At 41.2% G+C, this 21,462-nt stretch overlaps 1 protein-coding gene and 1 pseudogene across 1 annotated transcript in view; both read left to right on the top strand.

Annotated features, from left to right (window-relative positions):
- Positions 1-7,380, top strand: part of ADHFE1 (alcohol dehydrogenase iron containing 1) — a 42,276-nt gene extending 34,896 nt beyond the window's left edge. Inside the window, 1 exon segment of the mRNA XM_017896326.1 lies at positions 6,852-7,380. Within this exon segment, the coding sequence (XP_017751815.1) occupies positions 6,852-6,935 (84 nt within the window). The 3' untranslated portion in view covers positions 6,936-7,380.
- Positions 7,381-17,943: 10,563 nt separating this feature from the next.
- On the top strand, positions 17,944-18,790 carry LOC108544912 (adenylate kinase isoenzyme 6-like; annotated as a pseudogene).
- The last annotated feature ends 2,672 nt before the right edge of the window (positions 18,791-21,462 follow it).

Genomic DNA, 21,462 nt, shown 5'->3' with positions numbered 1-21,462 from the left:
AAAAAAAAAAAAAAAAAAAAAAAAAAGATAATATTTGTGACCCATCTAATTGGGTGAGCAGCTCAGCTACAGTTTATCATCACCAAGCAGAAATTCAGGTCCCAGTGTTGGTAGAACTTCCAACTCTCAAGAAAAATCAGCAATCTGGATGTTTGTGTTGAATTCCCTGGTTTCCAGTGCACAGATGAAACGTAGTCCATGAGCCACCAGTTTCCCTGATTTGGATTCAGGCTCAGTGAATTCAATTGCATCGAGAAATAGAAATGAACAAGAAACAAAGGAGTCTCAAAGTATAGCAGAGACCCTGGACTAACCCTTAATTCTAACCCATAAGTCCAAGGGACCAAATCACTAAAAAAATCAGACTCTCTAAGGCCTTCACAGTTATTTTATCCAAACCTACCAGCCTGTAAGTTCTGTGAGGGCAGGAATCTGTCTGCTTGGCTCATCCATTTTCCATTGAACCTAGCACAGGCTAGTAAACATATTAAATGAACACATACCTCCATTGCTCTCCTCCTAAGTCCTCTGTCTAGCTAAGCTTTAATGGCTGACTGGGGATAACTTTTTGAAGTTTCCTTAGACTGACTAGGACTCAACCAAAGGCAGGGGAGCCGTGAAAGCTCAGGGACACCCTAGACTGAATGGTCATAGTGATTTTTTCCCAGGGGAGGGACAGGGCTGGAGTGCAGTGGCATAATCATAGTTCACCACAGCCTTGACCTCCCAGGCTCAAGTGATCCTCTGTCCTCAGTCTCCTGAGTAGCCAGGACTACAAGTGTGTGCCACCACACCCAGCTATTTTTTTTTTTTACTTTTTTGTACAGATGAGGTCTCACTGTGTTACCCAGGCTGGTCTCGAATTCCTGAGCTCAAGAAATCCTCCTGCCTTGGCTTACCAAAGTCCTAGGATTATAGATATGAGCCACAGTACCTGGCAGTCACCACAATTTTAATGTAGCTTCTGGCTTTATGGCATGGTCCCAGTGACACTGTCCACCCTGCCAGGGGCCCTCCAAAAGGTTCTGCTTGTTTAGCCCAGGAAACTGTTCAGGAAAATGTGTGTGTCCACCTCCAAGAATGGTATCCATGATTTTCAGATGAAACTGTCTGATATCCTTGGCCATTTGATTGCTGGTCATCAGTACACACTGACAGGTGTTTACTGTTCTAATTCTACTGTGGTCAGACTGTCACTTTCTTTTGTTTGTTTGTTTTGTTTTTTTGTTTTTGAGACAGAGTTTCACTCCCATTGACCAGGCCGGAGTGCATTGGTGCAGTCTTGGCTCATTGCAACCTCTGCCTGCCAGGTTCAAGTGATTCTCCTGCCTCAGCCTCCCGAATAGCTGGTATTACAGGCACACACCACCATGCCCGGCTACATTTTGTATTTTTAGGAGAGACGGGGTTTCACCATATTGACCAGGCTGGTCTCGAACTCCTGACCTCAGGTGATCTGCCCACCGTGGCCTCCCAAAGTATTGGGATTACAGGCGTGACCCACCATGCACGGCCCATACAGTCACTTTCAAAGCGATTCCACACAGCAGCAGATCCAGCCTAACATTTGAGACCACTAAAATAGCACTAAATGAACACTCAATAGCAAGTTAATTAGATATCATTCTGAATGCCTCCGTGCACATGCGATGCTGGGAAATCACAGGTAGTAAAACCTTAATTGGACAAAACAAATTTCTTAATTTCACAAAAGATGGGAGGTAAATGGAATCTTTTGGATATAAGTTGTGTCTTAAAGTGGGAAGCCAGAATTTCCTCAAGCTGTATTCATAAAGCACCCTAAGGCATCTGCTGCCTTTTTCCCTCTGATCATGTTTTCATGATTCAGAGAAATATAGTTAATTTTAATTAACTAGCTCTAGGTTCACTTGGAGTCTACGTGATTGAGATATATATATATATTCACAGACTGATAGGACTTTGGTTGGAATCTTAGAAATAAGCTTGTCCATTTTGCAGATGAATAACTACTATGGAATTTTGTTTGTTTGTTTTTTTGATGGCAGTGACTGTTTTACAGGAATGCTGTGGCCATTTCAGAGTTTTATACATGCAGTAGACTAATCTTCACTTATTAGCATCTCCAGGATTTAAGGTAGTGAGAATATACTGGCTCCTGCAAAGAACATCACCAGAAAGGTTATTCAATGTAGTTGACATTTGATGAAGGTTCTTTTCTGTTTAGCAGTGAGGGATTGGTTTTCTCTGGAAGGAACAACCAGGCCAGTATTCTTGACCAAACACAGCTCATACTGGTGGCAGCTAATAGCAGCCCTGTGTACAGAGGCTTTCAACTGCCATAGCCAGGCTGCAAGGGGAGCAGGCAAGAATATATTAATCTTCCAAGCTGGATTTCTGAAACCCCTGGAAAGAAACATTTACATTTCAAATCAAAACATTTCATTACTGAGGAGCTCTGTCTACCCAAATGAGCACTTCCACTCCCTGGTAGACAGGCCAGCTGAAATGTTGTTGTTTTATGAATGTGCTAAAAGTAGATGTCTGAATGTATTTCATGCCCATGTTAATGAGTTGTCCTTCAGTTTTACATGCCTATAAATAATAGCACATCATTGCTTAACACATCTTAATTCTGAGAGAGTTTAGCTTTTATATGGCAGAGCTGATATGTGTAGGGGCATATCAAAAACTTTATGTCCTTGTCCTATTTAACCAATCACTGGGGGCCAGAAATGCGAAACAGAAACTCAACTCAGGATTGGCTTCAAGTACTTCTAAGAGTCCTGCACTGCTCCACCAAAGATAAACAGGATCATGTCAAGGGCCTTTAAGCTTATCAGATAAGACTCTCTCCCATTATGAGCAAAGTAACTTGCCATCATCTGCAGTTATGGCAAACACTGAACTTCAGTTCTTGACCCTGCACAAACATATACATAATGAGACCCTCTGCCTTGCTATGGATTTCCAAAATTCCTTAGGGTCTCTTAAAAATCTGCTGGGATGTAACATTGTCTTTACCTCACCCATATTCATCGGCATTGTCCCCCACCCCTCCTCTCTCTCATCTGTCCCTCTATCCTTCCTTCCTTCTTGAACTATCTGTTAAATTGTGATAAAATATGTATAACATAAAATTTACTGTTTTAACCTTTTTTTTTTTTTTTTTTGAGACGGAGTCTCGCTCTGTCACCCAGACTGGAGTGCAGTGGTGCGATCTCGGCTCACTCCAAGCTCTGCCTCCCGGGGATTTTAACCATTTTTAAGTGTACAATTCCATGCCATTAAGTACATGCACAATGTTGTGCAACCATCACCACTATCCATTTTCAGAACTTTTTTTTTAATCATGCCAAACAAGTGGTATGTCCATTAAGCATGAACTCCCCATTCTCCCCTTCTCCTAGCCTTTGGGAACCTCTGTCCTACTTTCTGTCCCCATGAATTTGCCTATCCTGGGTACCTCATGTAAGTGAAATCATACAATATTTGTCCTTTTGTGACTGGTTCATTTCACCCAGCACAGTGCCTTTAGTGTTCATCCACGTTGTAGCATGTGTCAGAATTTTATTCCTTTTTTATGGCTGAATAATATTCCATTGTATGGATATACTACATTTTGGTTATACATTTACCTGTTGATAGACACTTGGGTTGTTTCCACCTTTTGACTATTATGAATAATGTTGTGATGAATATTGGTGTACAAGTATCTACTTGAGTCCCTGCTTTCAATTCTTTGGGGGTATATACCTAGGAGTAGGATTGTTGCATCATATAGTAACTCTGTGTTTAACCTTCTGAGGAACTGCTGAACTGTTTTCTGTAGTGGCTGCACCATTTTACATTTCCATTAACAGTGCACCAGGGCTTCAATTTCTTCACATCCTCAACAACACTTGTTATTTTTCTTTTTGTGTGTGTGTATAATAGCCATTCTAATGGTGTGAAGTGGTATCTTATTGTTTTGATTTGCATTTCTCAGATGACTAAGGATGATGAGCATCTTTTCATGTGCTTATTGGCTATTTATATATATTCTTTGGAGAAATAACTAATCAAGTCTTTTGCCCATTTTTGAATTGAGCTGTTTGAGGTTTTTTGTTGGTGAGTTGCAAGAAGAATTTTTTTTTTTTTTTTTTTTTTGGAGACAGATTCTCGTTGTGTCACCAGGCTGGAGCACAGTGGTGGGATCTTGGCTCACTGCAACCTCCACTTCCTGGGTTCAAGCAATTCTCCTGCCTTAGCCTCCTGAATAGCTGGGACTACAGGTGCACGCCACCACGCCCAGCTAATTTTTGTGTTTTTAGTAGAGACGGGGTTTCACCTTGTTGGCCAGGATGGTCTCGATCTCTTGAGCTCGTGATCCGCCCACCTCAGCCTCCCAAAGTGCTTGGATTACAGACATGAGCCACCGCGCCCAACCAGAATAATTTTATATCCTGAATATTAATACCTTATCAGATATATGATTTGCAATTTTTAAAAATTTTGTTGTCTTTTCACTTTCTTGACAGTGTCCTTTGATGCACAAAAGTTTTAAATTTTTATTCAGTCTAGTTTATCTGGTTTTTTTTTCCCCTGTGCTTTTTCTTTTTTCTTTTTTTTTTTCTTAGAGACAGAGTCTTGCTCTGTTGGCCAGGTTGGAGTGCAGTGGTGCAGTCTCAGCTCACTGCAACCTCCGTCTCCCAGGCTCAAGTGATTCTCCTGCCTCAGCCTCCCGAGTAGGGGGGATTACAGTTGTCCGCCACCACATCCAGCTGATGTGTGTGTGTGTGTGTGTGTGTGTGTGTGTGTGTGTGTTTGTGTATTTTTAGTAGAGACAGGGTTTCACCATGTTGGCCAGGCTGGTCTCGAACTCCTGACCTCAAGTGATCCGGCTACCTCAGCCTCCCAAAGTGCTGGGATTATAGGCGTGAACCACCGCACTGGACTCCCTGTGCTTCCAGTGTTATATCCAAGAAATCATTGCCAAATCCAATATCATGAAGATTTTTCCCTAATTATTATTCTAAGAGTTTTAGGGTTCTAGCTCTTACATTTAGGTTTTTTGTCCATTTTGAGTGAATTTTTTGAATACATCCATCCTTCTTTTCATTCCTTTTACCTGACAAATACTGACTGAGTCCCTACTGAATACATGCATTGTATGGTACACTAACAGAAGGAAAATAAAGTCCCTTTTCTCCTTTGTAAAGCTTACCTTCTAGTGAGGGGAGACAGTGAACATCTATAAATAAGATATAAATGAAATAATTTCAGATAATAATTAGTGTATGAAGGAAAATCTGCATAATGAGATAGAGAGTGATCTCATGGGGAAAGTGTAGAGAGAACTCCAGCCAGGCTGTTGGGAAGGTGCAGGATGATAGGGCAATGCTTTCCAGGCAGAGGGGAAGGCCCTGGGGCAGGGTCAAGGTTAGCATGTTCAAGGAACTTAAAAGGGATGGTGGGACTAAGTGAGGTGTTAGAGCTGGGGCGGGAAACAGAGCCAGATCAGGGTAGCCTTAGAGGCCATGGTTTTGTTGTAATAGCCACAGGAATTTATCTGCAAGCATTAAGCACAGGAATGGTAGGATTCAGTTTATACTGGAAAAAAATCACTTTGGCTGCTGTGGGGGGAATGACCTCTGCGGTGCAAGAATGGAGCAAAAGTGGAAACAGACATTTTAGGAAGGTTTTCAAGGTGGACAGGCGAGTGATAGCAGTGCCCTGGATGCCGGTTGTGGTACCCCAGGATGTGAGAAGCGCTCCGACTGGGGCTTCATTTTGGAGGTAGGACTGACACTCTTGCTGATGAGTTGAACTTGCAGAGCAAGGGAAAGGGGAATCAAGGTTGGCTCCTGGGTTTTGCCTGAGCTATTGGGTGTCATTTCTGAGATGAGAAAATGGGAGGAATGGTGGGGTGGGAGAGTCAGAGTTCTATCTTGTGTATGTGAACTTTAAGATGCCAGTATCCCCCTCCACACCACCTTTACTAATTCAGCAGATAACTGTTGAGCATCTACTTACTATGTCAAGCCCTTCGGTAGGCGCAGGGCAGAAAGCAGCGCACACAGCTGAGCCCCTGGTCTCACAAGCTTCCCTTCCACCAGCTACACTCCCAAACACATGCCAGCAACAGAAAACATGCCCAGAGACCCATGAAAATGGAACCTCAAATTGGACCTTCCTCAGTTTCATGCAGGCACCAGGGGAGTCATCGCTGTACCTTTTAGCCCCTGTCCCCAAGAAGCTACTGACCAGAGTATAAACAGAAGTAGGATGTGCTGGGTGTCTTTGCTGAATTGACTCAATAATCGTTGGAGCAATTAAAAAATCACTGGATTTGCTTGGGAACGCAGAGATGAAACCTTAGTTAATAGAAAAAAATGGAGTCACTTGTTGCACATAGCATGAAACTTAATGTTCTACTGAAGTCCTTTTGAATATACCTGAAGTCCAAGTTGCAAAATACATGGTCTTAGATGTCGGGGATGTCCCAGTTCTGTCTTCCTTGACAGCACTGGTTGTGCCCACGACAGAGCTCTGTGCATACAGAGAACCTGGCAGACGTTGTTAACTGACCTAGTTTTGTCATGATAGGGGTGTTTTTCCCAAGGTTGGTTTGGGCAGAAGGCTGTTGCCAGGGCATAAGGCAAAGGGCAGTGGCTTTTGAAAGCTCTGTGGGGAAAGAGGTATGATGTGATATGTGATAAACCTCCGAGCTGGGGATCCAGTCATATGAAGTATACCAGAAATACCGTTTTTAAAGATACGGCATTTATCAAGTCATTTATTCTTATGACCAAGTTAATTTCCATAACTTTGTAGCTTTTACAAATTGCCTTTTCAAAGCCCTGAGTAACTCCTTTCATTTACTGTTTCAGGAAAGGGTCACCAAGCTTGCACCCCGTCCCCAGTCAGAAGAGGATCTGGCTGCCCTGTTTGAAGCTTCAATGAAACTGTATTAGTTGTCATTTTAAGTGGAAGAATTACCACTGGCCATTGTAGTGCTGAGAGCAAGAGCTGATCTAGCTAGGGCTTTGTCTTTTCATCTTTGGCATAACTTAGCTGTTACCAGTATGGGTGGGATATAAATTTGTCTTGCAAGAAATTCCCCAAAGCTCAGAGTCCAGCTCCTTCCATAAAACAGGCTGGACAAATGACCACTATGTTAGACCCCCAGGGTTGACTTCAGGGGTCAGTGTTCCTGTACCAAACCCCACACAGAATACTCTGCCCCTGCTTCATGAGCAAATGAACAAAAACTCAAAAGTATAAATTATATTTCCTATGCCTAGTAATTCACTGCATGTCTAGAAATTTATCTGATAGAAACACTAGCACCAGTACATACAGAAGCATGGCAAGGATGTTTCTGGCAGCACTTTTCTAATAATAAAATATTTGAAACAACCTTAAGCGTTCATTATTTATAGTATACTAGACTGTGGAATACTGTGGTACTGTTAATAAAGATGAAGTAAATCTCTTGGAAATGTGTCCATAAAATACTGGGAAGTTGGCAGAAAGTAAGCTACCGAATAATTATGTATTAGTATTCTCTGATTTTTATTTTTTCAACTATACATAAACATATATCTACATATACATACAAAAGGAAGATGCACATCAAAATGTTAAACATTATCACTGGAGAAATGGAATTTGGGGTGTGGAGAACTAAGAGAAAATGTTCACTTTATTTTATTTATTTATTTATTTATTATTTTTTTGAAATGGAGTCTCGCTCTGTCTCCCAGGCTGGAGTGCAGTGGTGCGATCTCAGCTCACTGCAACCTCCACCTCCTGGGTTCAAGCAATTCTCCTGCCTCAGCCTCCTGAGTAGCTGGGATTACAGGCACCCACCATCACGCCTGGCTAATTTTTGTATTTTTAGTAGAGATGGGGTTTCACTATGTTGACCATGCTGGTCTCAAACTCCTGATCTCAAGCAATCCTCCTGCCTCAACCTCCAAAAGTGCTGGGAATACAGGCATGATCCTCCCATCTCAACCTGCTGAGTAGCTGGGACTACAGGCATGCACCACCATTCCTGGCTTATTTATTTATTTATATTTGTATTTTTGTATTTTTGTATTCTCAGGAGTTTGAGAACTCCTGAGCTCAAGTGATCCTCCCGCCTTGGACTCCCAAAGTGGTGGGATTACAGGCATGAGCCACCACTCCCAGCCTCATTTTTTATTTTATAAACTTCAGTATTGTTTGGATTTGTTACAAGCGTATATTACTTTTCTAATTTTTTCAAAAGGGAAGGGAGAGGAAAGAAAAATGTCATTTTAATGTTTTAGATCAGATTCATCTTATTTTATAAAAGTACTAGTAACATATTTAAAAGGTAAAACAAATCCACAAGGGTAAAATATTAGAGACCAATCCTCTGGTGAATAAGTTGTTTTTGTTGTTGTTGTTGTTGTTGTTTCTTTTTAAAGTTTGAGAACACTTATAATACATTCTGCAATGTGATATGACATTATTAGAAGAGCATTGGGTTAGGGTTCAAGGGCCCTGGATTTTGTTTCAGTTTTGTCTGATTCTTAGTTCATTCAACCAAGGCCTCTTCCAGGTTGAAAATGCTATGAGACCGGGCACAGTGGAGGCTGAGGCAGGAGGATTGCTTGAGTCCAGGAGTTTTGAGACCAGCCTGGGCAACGTGGCATGGTGAAACCCCATATCTATAAAAAATACAAAAATTAGCTGGGTGTGGTGGTACATACCTGTAGTCCTAGCTACTCGGGAGGCTGAGGCATGAGAATCACTTGAACCTGGGAGGTGGAGGTTGCAGTGGGCAGAGATCACATCACTGCACTCTATCCTGGGCAACAGAGCAAACCTCTGTCAAAAAAAAAAGAAAAGAAAGAAAGAAAATACTATGACTAGGTTTTATGTATTACCTGGTCCTTAATGTGAGATTTTTGAATTGGGAAAATTTGATGTAAAATAATTTGAGATACAAATATGCATTCTCCCCCTCTCTCCCGCCTCTCAAATGTTCAATGCCTTTGCTAACAGTAGCCAGACATCTAAATGTGACTCACCAAGAGGAGTGTTTGGTATTCATATTGATGATGACTCTGTAGAGGAAGAATTTAAAGGTCAAGCATGAAGAAACAGATTTAGGAAGCCTTGGTGTTTTTATCTTGATACCCATCATTCTGTCCCTTACAATTAGAGAACATGGAAAAGGTGAGTTTTGTGACTCACTAGCTATTAAAAGAGGATAAGCTAGATTAGGCCCATTTCTGTAAATCAAACACTTTCACGTTTCAGAGACAATAATTAAGTGTATTTTTTCTACTTCTGTAGCCTATTTTTCTATAGATTTTCTTTAAGAAAAATTCTTAAGAGTCACCGCTCCATTTATATGGATTAAAATACTTATGAAGGCAAGGATATTTAATAGAATGGTATTCAAGAGTTTGAAAAACACTATGTTCACGAAACTATCATAATATGGCGGCATTTTGACTTAAAATATATGCATATATCTAATTTATTTTTTGATACAGAATACTGATTTGTTCCAAATAGGTCATGTTTCTATGTTATTGTTGAGTGCCACAATAAATAGCTGGCTCGTTTGGCACTCCTGTCCCTCTCTATGCACAGGAAGGGCTGTGTTGGGCTTGGCATTGTTTGAGTAGCTGTGGACACAGCTGTGGGGTGTTTTCAAGTGGTCAATGAAGTAAGTCTGCTCTTGTAAAATACATACAACTACAGTATCAAAATAGCGCGAATGCGCAAAAATTGCTGTCCTGGCCTTTTAACCCTGAGAAAGATTAATGGTTGTTTGGATTAGAAACCGTATCCTAATGAGGGGGCTGTTGCCTCCAGGGAGTAGGTATGAGAAAGGGGACTGTTCACCTCCAGGTCGTCGTTGCACAGGCTGCGAGTCTCCGACGACCCGCAACACCACGCCAGACAGCTGCCCAGGCTCTGCCAGTAAGTGCCTGGTCCTCAGGGAGCTGTTGAAGGGACCAGGCCATCACCATCACAATGGCCTGGGGGAGGCAGTCTCCGGGGCCAATCACACTTTGAATGGACAGAAATTGGTTCTTAAAGCCCTAGGTTGAATTACTGGCAGCTGGGGGTGGGAGGGTCTAGTTTCTCGTGCTATTATTCCACTGTTTTTCCAACCACTCCAATCACTCTCAGAATAAATGCAATCGCCTAACAAATTGCAATAACTGTTTTGAGATTTCGTCCCCTGTGAAATGCCTCATGAAGCTATGCGCACAACAGTTAACTTCAAAGTAACCCCACTTCATTCTTTCTGGCTTTAAGTTTTTGTCTTTTTCAGTTGGGTGCTTTAAATTAATTTTCCAATTTATAAAATTGGAAACTGATTAAAATAATCATGAGAGAAAAGGAAGAAAAAAACAACTAATCATCCTATTACCCAAACACAGCTGTTAACATTTGATATATTTCCTTTCCATCTTTTTCATTTGGGTGGTGTAATCTTCAGCTCTTTTCTCTTAAGATATGACATTTTAAAGATTTTCCATGTTGCTGCATAATCTTCATAATCATATGCAAATGTATGTAATAGTTTATTAAATAAGAATTTAATAATTTATTCTTATTAGAGGTCATCAAATTGCTTCCAAATTTTTACTCCTACCAATAACTTAGCAATGAATAGATGAATAATGTTTATATGGCTTTTTTCACATTCTAAATTAATTTCGCAGGTTAGGTTCCCCTACAGTCAATTTCAACATTACAATATAGATTTTTTTCCTTTTCTTTTTTTTTTTTTTTAAGAGATAAGGTCCCATTCTGTCACCCACAATGAAGTGTAGTACATGGTCATAGCTCACTGTAACCTCAAACTCGTGGGCTCAAGAGATTCTCCTGCCTTAGCCTCCCCAGTAGCTGGGAGTATACGCAAGCACCATCACACCTGACTAATTTTTAAATTTTTTTTGTAGAGATGGGGTCTCGCTATGTTGCCCAAGCTGATCTCAAACTCCTGGCCTCAAGTGATCCTCCCACCTTGACCTCCCAAAGTGCTGGAATTACAGTCATGAGTCACCACACCTGGCCTGGTGTAGATATTTTTATGACTCTTGTTCACAGTGTCAAATTATATATAACTCAGAATTGCCTTAAATGTTGCTTCCCCTCTCATTCAATCTTCTCTTCAAAATAAATACTAGTTCAAAGCAACAAGAAATGAAACAAAGTTCATTTGCAAGTATGGACCAGACTAGACTATTTGTGCCAACCTGCAAGTCAGTGGTGTTTTTTTTTATGTCAGTACAGCTTAACAGTTCACAGGGATTACAATTTTCAAATAAACGTATGAAAATTTGGTGTTACATCCTTGCCTCTTAAGTGAAACTTTAAGACCCCAAATCTCTTTTTTACTTACTTTTTTTTCCTTCTAGAGCCCTCTATGGACCCCTAAGCCTATAGGTCTGTGTTATTACTTTCATGGTCTTCAGTTTTGCTGGCCAAGAAAAAAGACCCAAGGGAGTAACATATATTCTTTCCTACAAGGGTGTTCTAAAACCACTCAGGCCTGTGAGTGAAATGATTTGCTGCACTGCAAGCGAGGTGAGTGAGACCAAAGAACTACCGCCACCAAGATCCCTTCCAAGGGTCTAAGTTGCTTCTCTAATCAGAAACCTCTCAAACTTTTGTGACTGTGCACATAGGTCCCATAATGGCTTTGGCAACATTTACCTGGGACCAGGGTGAACTTCATACCATCTATTGCATATGGGAAAAGAGAAGAATGCTTGTCAAACAAACCACTATATTTTATTTTATTTTGGTGTTGCTGGTAGGTGTGTAGTGAGCTCTCAGTGTGTGTGTGGTTTTTTTGTTTTTTTTTTTTTTTTTCTCAGAGTTTCACTCTGTCCCCCAGGCTAGAGTGCAATGATGCAATCTGGGCTCACCACAACCTCTGCCTCCCAGGTTCAAGCGATTCTCCTGCCTCAGACTCCCCAGTAGCTGAAATTACAGGCATGTTGCCACTACGCCCAGTTAATTTTTGCATTTTTAGTAGAGACAGGGTTTCACCATGTTGGCCAGGCTAGTCGCAAACTCCTGGCCTCAGGGGATCCCCCCCACCTTGGCCCCTCAAAGTGCTGGGATTACAGGCAGGAGCCATTGTGTCCAACCTCATTGCGGTTTTAATTTGTGTTTCTCTAATGGCATGTGATGCTGAACATCTTTTCACATGCTGATTTGCTATCTGTATCTCCTTTTTGTTGAAATGTCTGTTCATATCTTTTGCCCATCTTCTAATTGGATTGTTTTGTTTTGTTTTGTTTTCTACTGTTGAATTTTGATGATGCTTTATATATTCTAAATACAAGTTTTTTCTTAGATATGTGGTTTGCGAATCTTTTCTCCCAGTCTGTGGCTTGTCTTTTCATTCTCTTACAAGGTCTTTCACAGACGAAAGGTTCTTAATTTGATGAAGTTCAATTTACCACCTTTTCCTTTTTATTCATTATGCTTTTGATGTCAAATCAAAGAACTCTGCCTACCCATAAATCTCAAGATTTTCTCCTAAGTGTTTTCCTAAAAATTTTAGTTTCACATGTAAGTCTGTGATCTACTTTGAATTAATTTGTGTATAAGGTATGAGATTTAGAAGGGGGTGTGTGTATGTATGCACACATGAGCACACCTGGGCTATCTGTAGTATCATATGTTCATTTGTGGAAAAGATACTCTTTAATCCATTGAATTGATTTTATACCTTTGTCAAAAATCAGTTGGGCATATTTGTGTGGTTCTGCTTCTATGTTCCCTGTTCTGTTCCAGTGCGTGTGTCTGTCTCCACCAATACCTCCCTGTTTTGATTACTACAGCTAAATAGTAATCTTTAACACTGGTAGAGCGATTCCTCTCCTTTATCCTTCTTTTACTTTTTCTTTCTTTTTTTTTTTTTTTGAGATGGAGTTTCACTCTTGTTGCCCAGGCTGGAGTGCAATGGCGTGATCTTGGCTCATTGCAACCTCTGCCTCCCAGGTTCAAGTGATTCTCCTGCCTCAGCCTCCCAAGTAGCCTGGCCTATCCTTCTTTTTCAAAACTGTTGTAGCTATTCTAGTCCTGCACATTTCAATGTAAATTTTAGGATAACCTTATCTATGTTGACAAAATATTCTTGCTGGGATTTTATAGGAACTGCATTAATCCTATTGATAATTTGGTGAGAGCTGACATTTTTAGTATGTTGATTCTTCCAATCCACAAATCCAGTATATCTCTGCATTTATTTAGGTCTTCTTTGATTTAATTCATCAACATTTTAAAATTTTCAGGACACAGATCCTCTATATGTTCTGTTACAATTCTACCTAAGTATTTTGTTTTCTTTGGAGCAATTGTAAATGTCATTGTGCTTTGAATTTTGGTTTTCACATGTTCATTGTTAGTACACAGAAATGTGATTGATTTTTGTGTGTTGATCTTGTATCCTGCAAACTTGTTGCACTACTTATTAATCCTAGAAGTTTCATATGGATTTCTTGTGATTTTCTATAATTATCCACCTGTGAATAGGGACAGTTTTATTTCTTTGTATCCAATGTATATGCCTTTTATTTCCTTTCCTGGCATTTTTGCACTGGCATACTATTACACTACTGTGTTGAATAAGAGTGGTGAGAGCAGATATCCTTGTCCTGTCCCCTGTCCTAGGGGGAAAGCATTCAGACTTTCTCACTGAGTATCATGTTAGCTATAGGTCTTTTACAGTTTCTCTTTATCAAGTTAAGGGATTTGTGTCATCTTTTGAAGGTGTTATAGTAGCATGGTAGCTTTTCTTACTCTGTGATATTTATGCTTAGATAATTTACTGGATTTAGGTTATTTTTGTAATCAAGAAACAGAGCAATCTTTTCTATTTTCATTTTAATTCTGTTAGGTACCCGTGCAGGTATTTCTGTTTGACAGATAAACTTTTTAAAAACAGAGACTCCAAGAGGTAAAATGTCTTGCCCAAGTTTATATACAAATAAGCATTGTCAGACTAGGTCCTAGGGCATCAGTTCAATTACATTTATTGTAAACCTAATACTGATAATATGATTGAACCCCTATGTGCCAGGCACTATAGCTGCTTTACATGTTTATGTTATTTAATGCTCAAAACATAGCTATGCTATGACCATAGAGATTTGTTCACTCTCTGTTATGGACTGCATGTTTGTGTCCTCCCAAAATTCATAAGTTGAAGCCCTAACCCCTAATGTGACGGTATAATATTATGATGGGGCAGATGTTACTATTATCTTTATTTTACAAATGATTGTACCAAACCTTAGAGAGGCTGTATAAATTGACCAAGGTCACACTACTAGCAACTGGTAGCAAGTGATTTGGACCTAGACATAGATCTTGCTCTTGACAACCACCTAGTGTCAACTACTGTGCCAGGTTCTGGGGCTACAAAGATGAATAAGACTCAGTCCTATCCCTTAAGGAGCACACAATCCATCAGGGGAAACAATCATATTCATAGCTTGATTCCTGAAGCAGCAGCAACCCCAGGTGGTAAGATGCCTTACCAATATTAGAGGCACTCAGTAACATTTGTTGACTGAATGGCTAAGTGGAATGGCTGGCTTCTTGGACAAATCTAATGTTTGTCATACCTTATGTAGAAGATAATTCTTTCTAGCAGAAAGTAGAAAAAATTCCTTAAACCCTATCATCCACCTGCCTCCAGTTATCCTGATCAGTTTGTGCTGAGCAATAATGACTAAAAACTCTTAAATATAAAGAAAGAGACTGCCATATCATGGAATATCAAAACAGAAAAGATGGCAGAAACTGGTCATCCAGAAAGAATGGCAAACTGTTCACTCACAGCTCCATGAAATAGTCAAGCTCAGCTACAGCTGCTGCCCAGGGCAGCTGTGACCTCAATGTTCTCAAAACTCCCACCATCTCACAAGACCTCCAACACCAAACTCACCTCCCCTTCTTCCCACAGGGCAGAGACTTCAGGAGATGTTGTGGAGGGATGCTCTCCCCTCCCACTTATGACCACCTTCTTTCCTGGCTCATCATATGCCTCCATTTACTCCTCTTGCTGCTTTTCCATTCTGCTATGCTATTACCACTGGGATTTACTCAGTCCCTGCTATGAAGTGCATGTCTATGTCGTCCAAAAAATCATATGTTGAAGCCCCAACCCTTAATGTGATAGTATTAGGAAGTGGGACCTTTGGGGGGTGATTAGGTTTAGATGAGGTTATGAAGGTGGGGCCCCATGGTGGGATTAGTGCCCTTACAATGGAGATAAGGGACCAGAGCTCTCTGTCTCTACCACATGAACACACAGTGAGAAGTTGGCTGCCTGCCAACAGGGAAGAGAGCCTTCACCAGAAACTGAATCATCTGGGAGCTTGGTTTTGGAATTCCCAGCCTCCAAAACTGTAAGAAATAGATACTAAGCAACGCAGGTTACAGTAGTTTGTTATAGCAGTCCAAGCTGACTAAGACAGTCACAAAGGGGAAAAAGAGAAATATGAGTTAACATTGATTCAGTGTAGATTACACAAGTTCTATTCTAAGCACTTACATATTTTTTCAAGGTTGTCAATTCAACAACCTTATGAGTTATTGTCACACCTTCCTCTTCACCCCAAACATACAGACACACTCGCATACCCCTTGATTCAGGCCCTCCACTTCTCACCTGGATTACTGCAATCGGCTTCCTAACAGTTTTGCTGCTTCCATTTCTTAACCCCCTGCAATCCATTCTCCACCCTGCATCCAGTAGTGCTTTGATAAAAGATAAATTGTCTGACCATAGCTTTTCCTTACTGAAAAATCCTTCAGTGGCTTCTCATGGACTTCAAGAGAAGGTCCATGGCCCCATCAGACTGCAGGGCCATCATAGTTTAGCCTTTTCCTCCATTTTCAGTCTCCTGTCTCCCCAGCTTCACACACCCTCAGGAACCATCTCAGGCCTCCATAGCTTTGTTCAGGCTCTTACCTGTGCCTGAAATAACCTTCCAAACCTCATGGCAAACTCCTGCCCATTCTTCACTCCTTAGCCCTGTCACTTCTCCACCACCCTTCTCTCCAGGGAAGTCAAGGAACCCTAATTTGAGGTCTCCTCTGAGTTCTCAGAACATCCTCTTCAGGCCTCCACTTACCACTCTGTGCTGTAAACACGTCTTACAAGCATTTGTGTTTTTGTCTTTCTCCCCATCTAATCTATTAAGAGGGGGAGACTGTCTTAATCATCTAAGATCCTTATCATCCAGCGTAATAGCTGCCATATTCAGTAGTACATTTAGTATTTGCAGAATAGAATGAAAAAGAGAGCAATGCAACTAGTCTTATTTCTTTTCTTACAGATAACCTGATTTTCCATTGGCCAAAGTCTCTAACTTTTTTGAGTAAATAAATGTGAAACCTGCATGTCTCAAATATTCAGCTATAACCAATGAATGACGACACCAAGGTCTCTTGCCTGTTACATCCTGATATAAAACCAATCTGGCAAAAAGCAAAAAGCATCCAAGGTCCACTTTTAAAAGTCATGGTCAGGCCAGGCACAGGGGCTCAAGCCTGTAATCCTAGTATTTTGGGAGGTCAAGGCAGGAGGATGCCTTGAGGCCAGGAGTTCAAGACCAGCCTGGGCAACATAGTGAGACCCTCTCTCTTAAAAAAATTTAAAAATTAGCTAGACATGGTGGCACATGCCTGTAGTCCCAGTTACTCAGGGAGCCGAGGTGGGAGGATTGCTTAAGCCTGGGAGGTTGAGGCTGCAGTGAGCCATGATTGTGCCACTGCTCTTCAGCCTGGGTGACAGAGCGAGACCCTGTCTCAAATAAATAAATAAATAAATAAATAAATAAATAAATAAATAAAAATTTATGGTCCATCGTCCATTGAGAATGTTGGGAGGGCAGCCTGGGGGGGTCCACAGAACTGAGGAACCTCCTTTTACAAATCAGTGTACAGAGAACCTGCTAGCTAAACCAAAGAGGAACAACTTTATAAGAACAGACAACTATTTATCCACACAAAAGAAAATCTTCCTACCAGTAGTAACGCTATTAACGCTTTAGCAGCTTTTCCATCATGAATCTGACATTTCCTCCTTCTTCAAAGCCTAGTTCGAGTGCTTGTGACTTTTTGAAATGAGATAATAAAGCCATCAACACACAATAAAAGCTATGCACTATCCATAAAGAGGGGTCTCTAGAGTATATTTTGTGTTAAAGAAAATATTGAATTACTTGGCCTTTCCTTTTAAATCCTTTAAAGCTTTCAGCTTTAGAATGAAAGACTCAAACTCTTCTCTGGGATCTTAATTTTTATGTGGCTTCTTATTACTTTTTTATCCCTTCTAAAACTCTAAATCCCTTCAACATAGCTTTGGCCCCTTCCACAGCTGAACTGGCAGCAGGCTGATCTTTTTATTGGTGGGTAATGGATTTAGTTTGATTGCTGACACGGGAACAATGAGAGGATAAACAATTCCATTTGTGGCCATGAAATTCCCCATCTGTTGAGCACGTTCAGGGCGGCAGAGCACTGGGCAGAGACAGATGAATGAGCCCGCCACGCCTGATGTTAATGACATCCGTCATACAACTTGAACATGTGGCTTCATAAATCAACAGCTAATAGCAACTTTGGTGGCTCATGTCATTAATAAGCCATCCGTTTAAATACATAAGAGTTTGCCATAACATTCAGCCTAGAGAACTGACTTGCAATTCTGATCTCACAAAAAAACAGAAGTAGTAAAGGAAGCCAAAAAAGCATTCTTCTAAGTAAAAAAAAAAAAAAAAAAACTTTTTCAGATCCGCACTCAAATACTTACAGATGTAAACAGATGTAATCCTGGAATTGGTTACAAAATAAAATAGGATGAGGGAGTATGTGGACAGATAGATGAAAAAGCTTGGGTAGTGTTTAGGGTAGGGTGCGTGAGCAAGGCACTCAGAGCCATCACAGCGAGGAACCATGTTGCTTCCAAACATCCTGCTCACCAGTAAACCAGGGATAGGAAAAACACACTAGGCAAAAAACTCACATCAAAATCAGGACTGAGGCCGAGCGTGGTGGCTCACGCCTGTAATTCCAGCACTTTGGGAGGCTGAGGCAGGCAGATCACTTGAAGTCAGGAGTTCAAGACCAGCCTGGTCAACATGGAGAAACCCCGTCTCTACTAAAAATACAAAAATTAGCCAGGTGTGGTGGCACATACCTGTAGTCCCAGCCACTTAGGAGGCTGAGGCAGGAGAATTGCTTGAACCTGGGAGGCGGAGGTTGCAGTTAGACAACATGGCGCCACTGCACTCCAGCCTGGGTGACTGAGTAAGACTACTCTGTCTCAAAAAAAAATAAAAAATAAAAAAAATTCAGGACTGAAATACAACATTAATGTGGGTGATTTAGCTCAAGAAGAGCGGTTGTGTGACGGCTATGATGAAGAGTGATTGTCCCATTTTAGATGAAGATAAAGAGCAGTTGATGAGTTAGATAACCAAATGAGAGAAGGTAGAGTTACTGTTTATTACCATGTTGGTGACTTATTCTCTGAACACTGGTTTCATATATTATAGTTTTTGTGCTGGGAACAGATACCAATGTATTATATGAAAGACTTGAAGCAAGGGGTTATACTGAGAAGAAACTAATAGACCATACTCAGTGTAAGATTTTCCAAGTTCTTTATTAATAAGTCACAGCATCCTGCAAGGAAGAAATCGTGCATCAGCTGCCAAGCAATAAACCATAAGAGCTAGAAAATAATATAGATCAGATCCTGAAATGGATTGAGCAATGGACCAAAGATCCTAACTCTTGACTTATAAGACTAGCTACCTTACAATCACTCTTGTTGATATCTCTCTGCTGACATCATAGAAATTGTTCAAGAATAAGTAACACTTTGTTAAAATGATGTTGCAAGACTAACCAGTAGACAGTCGAAAGGTGGTGCCAGCTACTCAGGAGGCTGAGGTGAGAGGATCTCTTCAGCCTGGGAGGTGGAGGCTGCGGGGAGCCAAGATCACACCACTGCACTCCAGCCTGGGTGACAAAGTGAGACCCCATCTTAAAAATAAATAAATAAATAAAAGGCAAAGGTTTTTTTTTTTAATTTGGCAGTGAGTTGATCATTGTTAAAGTTCAGTAATAAGTAACAGGATTCATTGTACTATGTGCTCCACTTTTCATCTTTGTGTATATTCACAATGATTCACAATGAAAAGTAAAACATAAAAGATAACATTCAAAGATAACTGGAAAATGGTAGCTTCTTTTTTTTTTTTTAGACAGGGGCTCCCTCTGTCACCCAGGCAGCAGTGGCATGATCTCGGCTCACTTCAGCCTTGATCTCCTGGGCTCAAGGAATCCTCCCACCTCAGCCTCTTGAGTAGCTGCCACTACCTACAGGTGCCCACCACCACATCTGGCTAATTTTTGTGTTTTTTGTAGAGACGAAGTTTCGCCATGTTGCCCAGACTGGTCTTGAACTCCTAGGTCTAAGCAATCCACCTGCCTTGGCCTCTCAAAGTGCTGGGATTACAAGCTTGAGCCATTGTATCCAGCCTATTGTTTAGCATAAACATTTTTGTGTAATTTTATCTTTTTTTCAAAGAAAAAGGAAAAAATGCTTATGTAACAGTTCAAACATTTAACAAGGCTTGTTTCAAAAAAATACATTATTAAATTTCACCCATTTCTTTGAACTTTTAAAGTGTGAATACAATACCACTTTAAGTTAGATATGCATAGCTGGGCATGGTAGCTCACACCTGCAATCCTAGCACTTTGGGAAACCTTGAGTCCAGGCATTCAAAACCAGCCTTGGCAACATAGCAAGACCCCCATTTCTACAAAAAATAAGATTAAAAAAATTAGTCAGTCATGGTGGCACATGCCTATGGTCTCAGCTACTCAGAAGGCTGAGGTGGGAGAATCCCTTGAGCCCAGGAGTTTGAGGCCGCAGTGAGCTGTGATCATCCCACTGCACTCAGCATGGATGACAGAGCAAGATTTGCTCAATAACAATAATAATAATAACAGTAATAATAATAATAATAATAATAAGTTAGCCGTGTGTCTGGGACTGTATTTCTATGGAATATGCTGCTCCGGAAGTTCAGCATAAGCTAGGGAAGAGTAAGGGTTGCAAGCCACCTTGAAGGAACTCAGAGGCTGTGCTGGCCCCTGGAGTCAGCAGAAAAGGGACAAGAGTCACTTAGCATCCCCCCTTGACTATCTAGGGGCTGTCTCAAACTTCCTAGGTACAAAACTGAGCACCTGATCTATAATGGATGCTGTAGTCACTACCCAGATTCTCTGGGACCAAGGCACCCTTTTCCCCAGCCACTGAGAGTGTTGGTGACTGACAACCCAACCCCACTCCAGAGCTTGACTTCCACGGAGGAGAGCCACCTTGCCCGAGGTCTAACCCTTCCCAGAACTACCTCCACTCAGCGACAGTCAGTTAGAAGGTCAAGTGTGAGACCTGGCTGACTTGCCCCATTGGAGTAACTCTGAAGGGCCTGACCAACTTCAGAGTTCCCCCATGGGGTTGGTTAAGTTCCTTGTTGGGACCAAGTGGCTATCCAGCAACTTCCTCCAACACATCCTTCTTGTTCTGCTTCTCTCTCAGGTATTGATCACAAAAGCACTGGCCAGCAAACCTCTCCCATGCTCATTTCATCTGGGTCTGCTTCCTGTGAACTTGACCTGCAATGCGATCTTCCTCCCAAATTTCTTCCTCTTTCCATTTTCTGCTGGTGTCGTCTTTATTCCTGGCTTTCTCTTACACCCATAGCCTAGTACGGGTCAGAAATCCTATTGGTTCTACCTTCAAATTATATCCAGAATTTGACCAGTTTTCAGGGCCCCTTTGCCATTGCCCCTGATCTATGTCCCCATCTTCTCTCACTTTGGGTGTTGTGGTGGCCCCCCCCCACCCTAACTATTCTCCCTAATTCAGCCTTACTGGCCTTGAGTCCCTTTCAACAGAGTAATCAAAACAGAGGTCTCGAGTCAGGTCATGTTGCAGCTCCGCCCAAAGCCAAGTCACTTAGAGTAATGACTAAATCCTTACTAACCCAGCATGCCTGGGATAATCCTAGTTTGTTTCTGTTGTCCCAGCATAGTTTTAACAGTGACCACTTAGCCCCATTTGGATTACAAATTATATGGTCACCCTACCTCCTGCTACCTCTTGGAAATCACCTCCTACTACCCATCCCCGTCCCCACTCACCCCATTCCAGTGACTCCAGAATAGTCCTCAAAGACACAGAAAAATCTCTGCCTCCAGGCTTCTGCACCAGCTGTTCCCTTGCCTGAAACGCTCTTCCCCAAGATAGCTGCAGTTGCCTCACGCCAAGATTGCCTTTTCAATGAGGTTTATTTTCCAGATCACCCAATTTAAAAGTTCAAGTATCCATTCCAAGCCCTCATATTCTCTCTTCTTTGCTTTATTTTTTCTCCTTTTTTTTTTTTTTTTTTTTTT

The sequence above is a fragment of the Rhinopithecus bieti genome, unplaced genomic scaffold, assembly GCF_001698545.2.
Source record: "Rhinopithecus bieti isolate Rb0 unplaced genomic scaffold, ASM169854v2 scaffold_27306, whole genome shotgun sequence".
Lineage (NCBI taxonomy): Eukaryota > Metazoa > Chordata > Mammalia > Primates > Cercopithecidae > Rhinopithecus > Rhinopithecus bieti.
This window is presented reverse-complemented; position numbering and strand designations above follow the sequence as displayed.